Source organism: Pollicipes pollicipes, unplaced genomic scaffold, assembly GCF_011947565.3.
Source record: "Pollicipes pollicipes isolate AB1234 unplaced genomic scaffold, Ppol_2.1 Scaffold_3447;HRSCAF=4054_pilon_pilon_pilon, whole genome shotgun sequence".
Taxonomy (NCBI): domain Eukaryota; kingdom Metazoa; phylum Arthropoda; class Thecostraca; order Pollicipedomorpha; family Pollicipedidae; genus Pollicipes; species Pollicipes pollicipes.
The window spans coordinates 43,831,404-43,844,991 of NW_023596297.1; the positions used below are offsets into that span (position 1 = coordinate 43,831,404).

The 13,588-nt window shown below is 56.0% G+C and overlaps 1 protein-coding gene across 1 annotated transcript; it reads left to right on the top strand.

The window, feature by feature from the left end:
- The first annotated feature begins 1,218 nt into the window (after positions 1-1,218).
- LOC119092704 (transcription factor E2F8-like) lies at positions 1,219-7,434 on the top strand. The gene is made up of 4 exons (XM_037215674.1): positions 1,219-1,298; positions 1,759-1,972; positions 3,211-3,300; positions 7,085-7,434. The coding sequence occupies exons 1-4, from the start codon at positions 1,275-1,277 to the stop codon at positions 7,225-7,227; spliced, it is 471 nt and encodes a 156-aa protein (XP_037071569.1). The 5' UTR covers positions 1,219-1,274; the 3' UTR covers positions 7,228-7,434.
- The last annotated feature ends 6,154 nt before the right edge of the window (positions 7,435-13,588 follow it).

A 13,588-nucleotide genomic window follows, 5' to 3' on the forward strand; every position in this document is an offset into this window, starting at 1 on the left:
TTTTGTGTTGTTTATCACGGTCATATACGATGTAAGTATTTCAGTGAAGTCTTAAAATTGTCTTAAAGCTTTATATGTCCCTTATGATTTGACGTCAAACCCTCTGCAAATCGCAACTGGATTTAGGCCAGTTGGGTACAGCATGGGTGGCTCCTGTCATGTTTCCATGTTCATAAGCTATCCTTCTCCAGGTTTCTGGAAATATACCCGTTGGACGTCGGAAAGGACATGTTCCTCCCCTTAGACGAGACGGCCCTTCTTTTGGGCACTGAGCGAAGAAGAATATATGACATAGTAAATGTTCTAGAAAGTCTGCATTTCTCGATTAAGGTAAGACATGTGTTACGAGTCCCGGGACCTTCTCAACTCCTCCCTGGGGTAATCGCTTTTTTCGCGCGTCCGGGTAATGTTATATAACCGCATGTGCGGAGATGCGTATCCCTGGAAATGTGTTGGCCCATGTGCTCGTCGTGCTACCTTCCCATGGTGGCTTAAGCCCCCCAAAACTCACCAAATGACGTTTAATACGAGATGAAAGGCTGTGTTTTTAAAAAGATGTCCTCATGTTTGGTGGCGAGAGATATTCGGACACCTGAATATGGGAGTTAATTTTGCGCTCCCCGGGCTCATCACTATACATTACTGGGGCTTCCTTCCTTCGTGGGACGTCTGTACGTCAAGATCCATCCCTTGGCTCCAGCAATTTTTGGAAGCTTTTAGGTTTGCAGGTCATTTCAAGATGTCAGTAAGGTTCTGTTGTACGCAGTGAAAACGTGGGTAATCATCTCTGCGGCGCATTCTCGGCGCTCTGCCCAACTGATGTTAAATGGACTTTATGGGGAACTAAATACAAACTCAAGGTTCATCCTAACAACTGAGGCATGTGTACAAACCCTGTAACACACAGATGAACCCGAATCTGCATCGCCCTCGACCCTGATTCATGACGCCAATCGACAACGCCTCTGCCGCAGCTGGAAAAGAACCGGTACGCGTGGATCGGTAGGCGCGACCTGTTGGAGACGCTGGGTCGGCTGAAGGGGCTGGCGCTGCACCTGGAGCTGCCGCAGCACCTGCGGGCGGCGCTGCAGGTGTCGGACGGCCTGCAGTCGCCGGCGCTGCGTCGCAATGCGTCCGAGCCGGTGCTGACGGGCGCGACCAGTCCCGGCCTGACGCCGGGTACGCCGCGCACGCCGCTGGCCGCCGACGCCGAGCGGCTGACGCCCCGCGACCGCGGCGACCGCACGCTCGGCGTGCTTACTCAGAAGTTCGTCATGCTGCTGCTCGTCAGCGACCGGGTTAGTCTGGTCAGCCGCTGCCCGGTGTGACTGGTGGGAAGCCAGGGGTGCTCCCCGAGCGGGGCTCGGTGGCCTGTGGTGGCCTCTGGCCATCCACCGCCAGTCGCTGGTGGGAAGCCAGGAGTGCTCCCCGAGCGGGGCTCGCTGACCTGTGGCGGCCTCTGGTCAGCCACCGCCGGGTACTGGTGGGAAGCCAGGGGTGTTCCCCGAGCGGGGCTCGCTGGCCTGTGGCAGCACGACTCGCGGTGTCTGTGCCGCTGCTTAATATCAGGACACCGCAGTAATATACTTCTTGCTCGGCCGCTTCCCTTGGTCTTGTGTTGAGGGCATCGTCCGTCGGTCGATGGTTATCACAGGACGCTGGCGCGTTCCCTATCACCAGCCAGGTGGCACCGCTGGTGGGATAGTGTTATGGGCCGCCGTCCCGCCTAGTGCCTCACTGTTGGTCGGTCGTCTCCAGCCGTGGCTGAGTCAGGACGTGCTGGCGCGGGTGCTGCTGGGCCAGGACGGCCTGTCGCCGGACGGCCAGCACAAGGCGAAGGTCCGCCGGCTCTACGATATCGCCAACATCCTGCAGAGCGTCGGCCTGGTGGGCAAGGAGACGAGCGGCGCCTGCCGGCGGCCGCTCTTCGCCTACACGGGCGCGCACGTCGACCCGATCCCGGTGGAGCCCGGTATGTCCCCGTCGGGGCCGCTCCTGCCGGTGCCGCTGCGCCGCTGCGCCGCTGTCGTGATAGCGCGTCACAGGCACTGCCCGTTGTCATGGTGCGCCGCTTCAGATCGGCTAGGCTGGTGTGCTGTGGTGGCAACCATGATACAGGTTTTCATGTGCTGATGTATTCTGCATTGCGGAACAATGTCGTAGAGGCCAAGTAAAGGCTGCGCTTTATTTCAAACTATTCTGGCCTAAAGGCTTGAAGACGGGTTCGTTAGGTTTGATGTTGGTGGAACGGATTGACCGCATCCCGAAACTTGAATCCACGTAAGGTTGTGATGTACATGGAATGACCGACAGAGACTCCACTCAATAGTTGACCACAAGAAGTCACCGTAGTGGAACATGGCGATCGCAACCATATGGGGAAAATAATTTTATTTTGGTCTGGCACGAAGGCCTCCTCCGTGCCAGTCAGCCAGCGCTAGCCAGTGCCTGAACGCTCCGCTTGGTTGTGCTCTTGCGGGGGCTGCTGCGTTGACAGCGTCGAAAGCCAGCGCCTTGCGAAACGCGGACAAATAGCGTGGGTGTTGCCGGAGGGGTCCTGTATGATCGCAGCAGATGACTAGCCCATAACAGTGCGTAGGCCGTGCCTGTTGGTCTTACGATCCGTGACCCGTGCCTGTTGATCTGACGACCCGTGCCTGTTGATCTGACGACCCGTGCCTGTTGATCTGACGACCCGTGCCTGTTGATCTGACGACCCGTGCCTGTTGATCTGACGACCCGTGCCTGTTGATCTGACGACCCGTGCCTGTTGATCTGACGACCCGTGCCTGTTGATCTGACGACCCGTGCCTGTTGATCTGACGACCCGTGCCTGTTGATCTGACGACCCGTGCCTGTTGATCTGACGACCCGTGCCTGTTGATCTGACGACCCGTGCCTGTTGATCTGACGACCCGTGCCTGTTGATCTGACGACCCGTGCCTGTTGATCTGACGACCCGTGCCTGTTGATCTGACGACCCGTGCCTGTTGATCTGACGACCCGTGCCTGTTGATCTGACGACCCGTGCCTGTTGATGTCACGACCCGTACCTGTTGATCCCACGACCCGTGCCCGTTGGTCCCACGACCCGTGCCTGTTGATCCCACAACCCATGTCTGTTGATCCCATGACCCATGATCCGTGCCTGTTGATCCTGAGAGGTGCGCGCGCCACCGGACGGTGACGGGTGGTGCTGGCCTGTTTCAGACATGCAGCGGTCCCGGCATTCGCTCATTCCCACGACACCACTGCTGCGGAGGCCGGCCGGTCTGGCAGCGCCGCGCTCCGCAGGCGCCAGTGAGTGAGGCTTGTTGCGAGCGCCGGAGCCCCGCCGTCGGACGGCCGGCTCCGGGGCGCGTGGCCCCTGACTGCGATCCTGTGAGCGCCTGCGGACACATCCGTTGGGACTGACGGTTCCCTTTGGCACCGTGTCTTGCAGTAACGCTATCTCCGCGCACGTGATGGATGCCCGTTCTCCGTTCCGGTTCCTTGTTCGTGTACTGTGTCGTCGGCTGGAAAACGGTATTGATTGTTGCCCGGCTTAGATTCACGCTGCGGCAGTCCCGTACCGACGGTAAAGTTTGTGGATGGGACGAAATTTTCCTATGCAATTTCACTACGTTAACTTTTAATTGAAATTACCTAAACGAATGGTTTTACCTTTCCTGAACACTGCCCTAAAAATCGTGTACTTAATTTGAGAGTCGTTATTAGTTTGCGGTGTATCATTGCTGTGATGTCTTCGTCCAGCGGTTCGGCTCAGCTCGGTCAGAGAGAGACGTGTAGCGACGCGGCGATCTGTGTTGAACCGAGTCCAGCGGCGTCCTGCCCCTGCTATCCCAGGCAGACACGACATACCATTAAGTTCGGGTGAACTACCACTCATAAGTCAGCTTGCATACACGCACCTATCACGCGTCCCGTACGGCCCGCCGCGGGACGGCGGTCAGCGCCCACGGCGATAGGTCGCGTTCCACCGCGCGGCCGAGGCCGCGCCGCGACACGGCTGGGACGGCATGATGTGCCTCCGGGCCGGCTGGGCGTGCTGACAACAATTGTCACTGCAGATGTGCAAGGAAACGTCCATAGCAGTATCTTGCCGTACTTTGTGCGTCGATCATCTTTTGTAGCGTGCACTTTCTGCACGGTGAATTTTTCTTCTTCGACAGCTTGTCACAACCTGGACGATTGCTTGCATCATGTAGAAGCATGGTTCTGCAGCCAAATGCAAGCGATTCTATTTGCGCCGCTGATCGTAGCGGCCATATCATGCGTCTGGTGACCGCTGATCCAGCGCGGCCTTCTCGCCAGCGCCGCGCACCGGACGGAGCGGACCGCCGACGCCGGCCGGCACGCCACGCGCCCTCTCGCGGCCGCCGTCGCTCGACGACATCTGCCGCGTGACGGCGCTCGAGCGGCACCGGCTGTTCGAGCAGACGGTGGACGGCAGCCGTGGCAAGAGTGTGTTGAAGCGGCGGCTAGCTGAGGTGCAGCGCGCTCAGGCTGAGGTAAAGCGAGCTGCCCCGACGCCGACGCCGACGCCGACGCCGACGCCGCCGCCACCACCGCCGCCACCGCCACCGCCGCCCGTCAGCCGTCTGTCGCCAGCGCAGCACAGCCAGCTGCGCCAGCTCGGCGTCAAGCGCATCCTGATCCGGTCCGGCGACGGCTCCAGCCAGGAGATCTACGTACGCCACACGGGCGGCCGCCCGGCCGGCGACGGCGACGGCGACGGTCCGGCCGGCAGCCGGCTGGAGGCGGCGCTGCGCGGCTCCTGGCTGGCCGCCGCGCCGGCCGCCACGCCTCGGCCGCAGCGGCTGCTGGCGCCCCGACACCCGCACCACCAGGTGGTGGCCTACCAGCTGGTGCCGGTGGTGCGCGCCGTCACTGCCGGCGGCGGCGCGTCCGCCGCCAACGCCGCAGAACAGGTGCGTCTTGCCGCGTGCTTGGATCGCCTCCAGCAGCGGCGCACGTGCCCGTCACCTTCCTGCGGTCTGTTTCGTTCGCGTTCGGCTGTTTACATAGAGTGCACAGCCTCCGAGCTGTAGCAATCCAGGCAATCCTTGATTACGAAACTCCATGGGTGATCTTTGCTCCCGATTCTTGCAGTCCTGTCGAATGTTGTAACTAACGCTATGCATTGGCGTACGCGTCCGCGGCCAGTGTGCTATCTTGTCAATCCCAGCTGAACCATTTCCACTAAGTTCATATTCGATCCATATTCATTTCATATTGCTGCACTGCTTGTGCACATGTCTGAGCTCTGGTTTGATTCAAATCCATGGGTCACTGTCAATGTCCTGCATACCGTACAGCATGCATGGCCACTGCTGTGACGGGTTGCGTCATTGGCGGCGCGGCCGTCGCGCGTCTGTCCTCCGTCGACCGGCACCCCGGCCGTCCGCCTGTCCTCCTCCTGTCCGTCTGTCCGCCTGATCGCCTGACCCGTGCCCGCGCCGCAGACCCCAGTCCCGATCCTGTACGACGACCGCACTTGCCTGTCGTTGCCGGACGGCGCGCTGCTGGACGCGGCCAGCGTGCCCCCGACCCTGCTGCCGGCCGGCACGCCCGAGAACCTGCTCACACCCGGCACCATGACCTTCGTCCGGGGTCGGTCACCGCTCAGCGTGTCACCTGGTGTCGCCGCGTTTGCGGTTGAGAGCGCGTGGTGGATCCCTAGTGGGTCCCCGTTCCGCTGGGCGTCCCACTGTCGCCCCACGTTCGAGCTGAGCTAAGGAGCTGTCATGAGTTGATGTTTTGTTCAACGCCAACAGAGGATTGTCCTCGAGTCACAGGTGTCCCTCCACAGATCATCACGCTAAGGCTTCAGCAGGTAGTCAAATGTGTGATGCACATTATAAGGTTATGTACGCTTACGAATTCGGACCGGAATATGCTCGTGCTCACTCGTTTTGAAACGGCATCAAAGAATTCCGAAAGAAGAAGGCAGCAATCCATTGTGATAGGTTATTACGGTGCAGAAAGAGAAAGTCACGACTTCTCATGGTATTCAGAAACCCGACTGCATGGCCTTTGGCCAACAAACCCATCACCATTTGCGTAGGGTTCGAATGATCTTCAGAGTGAACATCGCCGGACTAGGCTCCTTGAAACGTTTGTGAAAACTATGGATAGAAATGCTACCACCAAAACTTCGCATCACGAGTCTCACAGACAGAGTTATCAGGACACACCTCACAGAGTGTGTTCTGATAGCTCGAGTGACGCCGCCCCGAGTGACGGTCGTAGTGATCTCACTGCCGCCCCGAGTAACGGTAGTAGTGATCTCACTGCCGCCCCGAGTAACGGTCGTGATATCACTGCCGCCCCGAGTGACAGTCGTAGTGATCTCACTGCCGCCCCGAGTGACGGTCGTAGTGATCTCACTGCCGCCCCGAGTGACGGCCGTGATATCACTGCCGCCCCGAGTGACGGTTGCAGTGATCTCACTGCCGCCCCGAGTGACGGTCGTAGTGATCTCACTGCCGCCCCGAGTGACGGTCGTAGTGATCTCACTGCCGCCCCGAGTGACGGTCGTGATATCACTGCCGCCCCGAGTAACGGTCGTAGTGATCTCACTGCCGCCCCGAGTAACGGTCGTAATGATCTCACTGCCGCCCCGAGTGACGGTCGTAATGATCTCACTGCCGCCCCGAGTGACGGTCGTAGTGATCTCACTGCCGCCCCGAGTGACGGTCGTGATCTCACTGCCGCCCCGAGTAATGGTCGTAGTGATCTCACTTGCTGATTTGTGGTCCTGGTTGCCTCGCTGGATAGTATATATTGTTACTTGACTAGCTTTTTAATAGGGCCGGTTGCGAGCGCACTCAGTACCGCTTTTGAACCGTTTGCTCAGATGTGACCTATTGCCATTGTTGAACAAAGCCTCCCGTGATCAGACATAGTCCAGTGTATGTCAGACGGAGCCTAGTACCCTGCACTGACGTTAATCATTTGTTGGTTATATAAGTGCCAGTTTGTTAGGCATAGCTTATTGAGAGCTGGCGCAGCCACTTTTTTATATGAATCCTGACATTACGATGCATCCTGTGATCTGACCCAGTAATTCCTGTCGTTGCAGAAGCAGTCTCGTCCGGCACTATAAAGACGGTGTGCAACATGTCGTTGACGCCAGAACTGGCGACGCCGAGCGAGCCGGAGCCAACCGGACGGGCCCGCGGTCGACCTGCGTCCCGCGCCAGCCGCCGGCTCCAGATGGAGTGAGCTCAGGGGCGGGCTGGGCCGGCCACCGGCTCCAGCTCCAGATGGAGTGAGCTCAGGGGCGGGCTGGGCCGGCTGCCAGCTCCAGATGGAGTGAGCTCAAGGGCGGGCTGGGCCGGCTGCCAGCTCCAGATGGAGTGAGCTCAGGGGCGAGCTGGGCCGGCCGCCAGCTCCAGATGGAGTGAGCTCAGGGCCGGGCCGGGCCGGCCGCCAGCTCCAGATGGAGTGAGCTCAGGGTCGGGCTGGGCCGGCCGCCAGCTTCAGATGGAGTGATTTCAGGGGCTGGCCGGGCCGGCCACCGGCTCCAGCTCCAGATGGAGTGAGCTCAAGGGCGGGCTGGGCCGGCCGCCAGCTCCAGATGGGGTGAGCTCAGGGGCGGGCTGGGCCGGCAGCCAGCTTCAGATGGAGTGATTTCAGGGGCGGGCCGGGCCGGCCACCGGCTCCAGATGGAGTGAGCTCAGGGGCGGACCGGCTGGTCCTGCCACCGGCTCCTGATGGAGTGAGCCGGGCAGGCAGCTTCAGACTGCCCCCAGTCTGGGCGTCCAATCGCGTCTGGACATGTTCCTCGTGGTGTTGGGTGTTGCTGGGTATGTGTGCTACGTTTCAGCGGGGAATGCTTGTAATGAGCGCCGGGTTTGAAACCTAGGCCAGGCTTGTTTGAAGTATTAACAACCTGCTAGATGGGCATTGTAGTAGTGGAGTACTCATTCGACTGGGCTCAGTATATATTTTAACGGATGGAATCTCTCATATTGCCAGCTGCGATCCCGAGTGGTGCGGCTGGGGCATCGCAGAGAAGTTCCCAGTTAGTAACCTTAGCATTAAACGTGTTATTTTATGGACTCCGTATGAAGAATCGCTTGCTGCTCCAATGCCTGTTTTGGAGGCCGTTCTCACGCAACTGGACGTCTACTCGTTTGTGTAAAGGCAAGACCTGCCTTAATTTGTGTATGTTACACGAGGCTGGCAATTGATATTGCTAGTCTCTTCCGGCAATCGTCCTTGCCCAATAAGCAGGTCCAGATGTGTATTATTAAATTCGTTTGCTCGGTGTCAATTCTGACTCGTGAACCTGGTGGAAGCGACGGTTGTAGCGTTCTGATTGATTTTCCAAAGAGAGACGATTGTCTGGTCGGGCGACCTGGCTCGATGTTGTCAGCTTGAGGTGTATGGCGGACGCGACGCTTTGGCCGCCGCCGGTCTTGGCTGGTCCCGCCGCGCGGTTGTGTCTCGGGTTTTCATCTCGACCAAGCGCTGCATGTTCTACGGTGCCGGTTGAACGCGTGCTCATTGGTCTCGCCTTCCCTGATGACATGTTGGTGCGCTCTTCCGTGGGGTTTGTACCTGTTCGACAATCCGTGTGCTCAGCTCTGTTGTAGGTGTATATAGTGAAAATAAATTTGTTTGTTTTCTTTGATGCATTGGTTTGCTTGACGTCACTCATCAGCTGCACCTGGCTGCAGCCCCGCTTTTTCTCTGGTGGGCCGTCCACTTCTGCACATGTCCACTGGGACCGTCGGAACATGGCACACCCTTACAACGCCAGTCTATTGAATTACACCACATTCCATACACCACTCCGCGACCCGGTGAAGCTACGTCTGGCGGTCTATCGGCTTCTCCAGCAGGACACTTGATCCGGAGCGTCGTCAGCGGCACGCGGCTGAGTACCCGGTCGGAGTCCGCCTTCCCAGAGGGCCTCGCGGCCTACTCGTGGCTGACGCATGCAGCCTACCCCGGACGAACAGGGTGTCGCGAGGATAGAGGATGAGGTGAGATAACGGATAAGAAGGTCAGATGTCCCATGTTCCGAAGCGGATCCAGGATTTCGTCAAGGGCGAGCCACCCAACGTTGCAAAGCCCCCATGGAGTTTAGCCCCCTCTCCCCCCCCCTCAAAACGAAATCATCAAAGTCGGGCCAACAAATATTAAGACTCTAAATACCTTGTTTTTATACGGAAGTCCCCTTACCGCGCGCATCCCTGGAGAACTACGAGCGCATCGCATACACGTGCCTAGAACTAATCGTTTTTCTGCAGATCATAGAGAATCCTGTCATTTTGAAGCCAAGCATTTTTCGTAAAAAGTTGGCAAAATAAGCTAAAGCTGATTGCTAAATGCCACCTAAAATCAAACCACGAACTTGATTCCAGGCACATTTATGCCTAAGCAGCTAGTCAATATGATCAGCTGATAGCTGATCACTAATGAAAAGTTTTAGCTTTGTTATGCAGGAGTACAAAATGTCCTAGCGTAAAAATGTTTTATATGAAATGGATAAGAATGCGATGTGCATGCATTATAGATGTAACAAGCTCAATAACCAACCGCAATATCACCTACGAAGCCGGCGACACGCTAGATGATGTCCGACAATGCGCGTAAAAATACATTGGCGCATATCTGACTGCAGCTGTAAGGCCAAGGCTAACAGCGACGAAACCTGAGCGATCATCGTGCCCGCAGGCCAACGAAGAGGCTTCCGTCAACAAGCATGGGGTCCTCAAAGCAAGCGAGAAAAACTCAAGACCAACGTCATAGGCTGCTGAACGATCTGGAGTGCCCCGGCAGGCTGTCATATAGGACTCGAGCCGGAGCACCGGCCCTTTGAGCAAGGGGGCCGGTGTGCGCGTGTGCACCCGGTGGTGATTTGGGTTTTAAGGGCGCGTCGGCATCAGGGCCATTTTGCGCCCAGCGCGTGTGCACCCGAGACCAGTGTGCGTGAGTGCCCTGTGCGATCAAGAGTATTCGGGAAGGCTAACGGAAGGGGCCACGATTGGAGTGAAGGGTACTTCGCAAACGAGATCAAAGGGAAAGAGCCCGATATTAATGTAGAGGGATCCTGAGCATCGAGTGGCTGAGTGCCTTATCTTATATTGGCCCCAACAACAGCACAAGGCCCTCCGAGCAAGTGGAAAGAACCAGACTAATATAAAGGGCCCCTGACTAACTGAGTGCACCCCGGCGCATGGGGGCCCAACAAAAGCGTACGGAGCCTTTCGGGCAAATGAATGATACGTGGATGGTCCCTGATGGATCAAGAGCGCCCGGGTATGCGAGCAGATAGTGCCCCAACAGCAGCGTAGGGCCTTAGGAAACAATGCCAATGGATCACGGATAACGTGGGAGGCTCGTTAGCTATCAGAGTGACCCGGCAAGTGGATATATAGGGCTTGGGAAAAGGCGTAATGCCTCTGGACAGCGTAATGAGTTTGTCTGCTCGCGGGCCTCACTTTCGCTGACTGTTCTCGGTTGGCCGGAGGCCCAAAGACGTCCAAATTTGTCGTGTATTTTGTTTGAAGGCTGCGTCCGTTCGCCTGGTCGTGGGCCCTTTCAGAGCATATGAGTTCCCAATGGGCACAAGGGGAGCTCAGTTCGGCGTCCTTTCTCTTCTGGATCCGCCATTGGCGCGAGCAGTTTGATAGATGGTGCCCCGACAGCAACATAAGGTCATCCATTCAAATAAGAAGTATCCAAAATGCAGTATGGAGGGCCCAGGAATGAGAGGTTACCCTGCCCGAACAGGTTAATAGATGGGAGGCTCCTGACAAGAGCGTGAGACCCTCCACTAATAAAAGAAGTACTCAATACCCATTGTAGATGACCCCCGAACGATGAAGTGTGCCAGAGCAGGCTACCAAAAGGGGCCCCGACAAGAGTGCAGGGCCCTCCATGCAAATAAGGAGTACCCAAGACCCAGTGTGGAGGCCCCCGGAAGATAGTGTACCCGTGCAGGATACCAGATGGCTCCTGACAGGGGCGTAAGGCCCTTCATTCAAATAGCAAAACCCAATGTGCAGGGCCCTCGAACAATCTAGTGTACCCGAGGAGATGAACAGATGGCCCCTGACAAGTGCATAGGACTCTCATTTAAAATAGAAAGTATCCAAGGCACTGTGTGGAGGGTCCCGAACACTCGAGTGCGTTCTAGCAAGGTAACAGATGGGGTCCCCGACAAGAGCATAGCGCACTCCATTCAGATAAGAAATATCTACGACATAAATAGAGGGCCCCTAAACGATCGAGTGGGCTGAAGCAGATTAACAGATAGGACCCCAGGCAAGAGAAGTAGGGGCCCTCCATTCAAATAGGAAGCACACAAGACCCAATGTACAGGGCTTCCGAACAACCGAGTGTGCGCGAGCAGGTTAACAGTCAGCGCCCCCGACAAGAGTGTGGGGCCCCCATTCGAAAAGAAATTTCCCAAGATCCAATGAAGAGGGCCCCCGAACGATTGAGTTTGCCCGAGCAGGTTATGAAATGGGGCCTCGACAAGAGCGCAGGGCCTTCCATTCAATAAGAAGTACTCAAAAACCCAGTGTGGGGGCCCCGAAAGATCGGATGTACCAAGCAGCCCATCAGAGGGCTCCGACAGGGGCATAGGGCCCTACATTCAAATACCAGAACCAAATTTGCGGGGCCTTCGAACAATCCATTGCAACCGAGCAGGCTAACAGATAGGAGCCTGACAAACTACATAGGGCCCTCCATTTAAATAGAAAATATTCAAGACCCAATTTGGACGGCCCCGAACGACCGAGTGAGCCCAAGTAGGTTAACAGGTGAGCCCCAGACAAGAGAGTAGGGCCCTAAGCAAGTGGCAGAGAATTGGAAGGGCCCTAGACCAATGCGTGACCAGCGTGAAAAGCCCCTAAGCAGCCAGAATATCCTGACATGTCAACATATGAGGTCCCCGGCTCTAAGGTATAGTACGTTTCGGGTGAATGGAAATCATGCATGGAAGTTCCCTGATTGACGAAGAGTGTCCCGGCACGCTAGCAGGAAGGGCCCAGCAACAGCGCAAGGCTCCCGAGCAAATGCAAAGAAATAAAGTGCAACGTGGAAGGCTCCTTAACGATCAGGCTGACCAAGGATAAAAAATGTCTTTTCTGTCACCGGCAAAATTGGGAACCATATTAATTGTCACCTGGCGTCAATTCTTTCGGAAATCATTGCAACACAACTCTAACTGCGATAAACCACAACAAAGACAATTAGATGAAATGCGGCATAGCCACCAAACATTTCCGTTTCTGGAGTTCATTTGCACTAAAGTATCATTTACTGCCATCAAACACTGAATGATGGTTGAGACCAGACTAAAAAAAATCGTCAGATAAAAACATAGTTAATATAACCAGCCTAGAGGCGTTTAGTTTCCTTTTCCGCAGAGGGGAGAGGGATTGTGCCTTTCTAACCAGTGATGAAGGTTCTGATTTTTGGCTAGCATTTGTATCCATTATGTTTCATTATTCATAAATTTGGGGCTTAGCCCCCAACAACTAAGTTTCAGATACTACACCCACTGTTCCCAATTGTGAAAAGAAAGGGGCGCCAAATCTGGGGGAAAACGGATTCAGGTGTATTGCGGAGGTTGGCTCAGTCGTCTTTCTTCTGCACCCTCCTCCCCTCCCTCTCTCACCCTGACGTATTTTGAAATAACTGCATCCTTGCAACCCTACGTTTACGGATAAAATAGATTTACAGGAACCTGGAGACATCACTTTTGGTTTTGTGACGTCATGGTTCAATCACCTGGAGGCGTTGGTGACCTCCACCATCTTTGCATAACTGTTACGAGTGCAGAACTCGTACTTCCTTGCATGATCCAAACTCTTTACGGCAAAACCCGTGCAATGTTGGTGTCAGCAGGTGCAGACAACATTGTTGAACACCCGCAACACCTTCATTTATGCAATATAATCATATTCAAAATGGTTTTATCTCACACGTGCCCACCGATTAGTACGCTAACTCTGAGGCGCAACAGGCAACGTGAGAGGTTCACGGCACGCTGCCAGCGATCTCAGCCTCTTACCCAAAGGCAATGTGAGAGGTCCACGCCAGCGATGCTCGGCCTCTTACCTCAACAGGCAATGTGAGAGGCTCACACCAGCGATGCCTGGCCTCTTACCCCAAAGCCGCTGTTCCTCTCAGCAGCAGGAGGCCCCGGATGAATTCTTGACATGTGTCCGTCCAGCGTCCTCCGTTTACCTCTGTATACTAGCTCAGGTATGCAGGAATTACAATAATTGATGAGCGGCGTTCTAACGCTACGACTTAAAAAACTGACGATTAGCTACGTTATTCTAGCCAGTCTTAGCAGGTACAAACCAATACTAAGCAGTCTTAAACCTCCCAATCACCACCCTTCCAACTAGCGAAAAAATCTACTCGTGGCCTGCTTATTCCGCTCGCAGCTGTTAGTGGTCGCCTGGAAGCCCAAATGCGTCCAATATTGTTCGTTCTGTGTGAAAAGACTGCGCCTGTTCGGCCCGCTATGGGTCCCTCTTGGCCGAGGGCCAATCCGGGGCCCAAGGGGGCTATTACTCCATTGGCTCTCATCTGGATCCGCCCCTGCCAT

Excerpts from the sequence above, each read along its gene's own strand:
- LOC119092704 (XM_037215674.1), top strand. The coding sequence starts at position 1,275 with ATGCTGCTGCTCGTCAGCGACCGG. Across the intron at positions 1,299-1,758 it reads TGCTGCTCGTCAGCGACCGG|CCGTGGCTGAGTCAGGACGT; the intron begins GTTAGTCTGGTC and ends GGTCGTCTCCAG. Across the intron at positions 3,301-7,084 it reads GCCGCGCTCCGCAGGCGCCA|AAGCAGTCTCGTCCGGCACT; the intron begins GTGAGTGAGGCT and ends CTGTCGTTGCAG.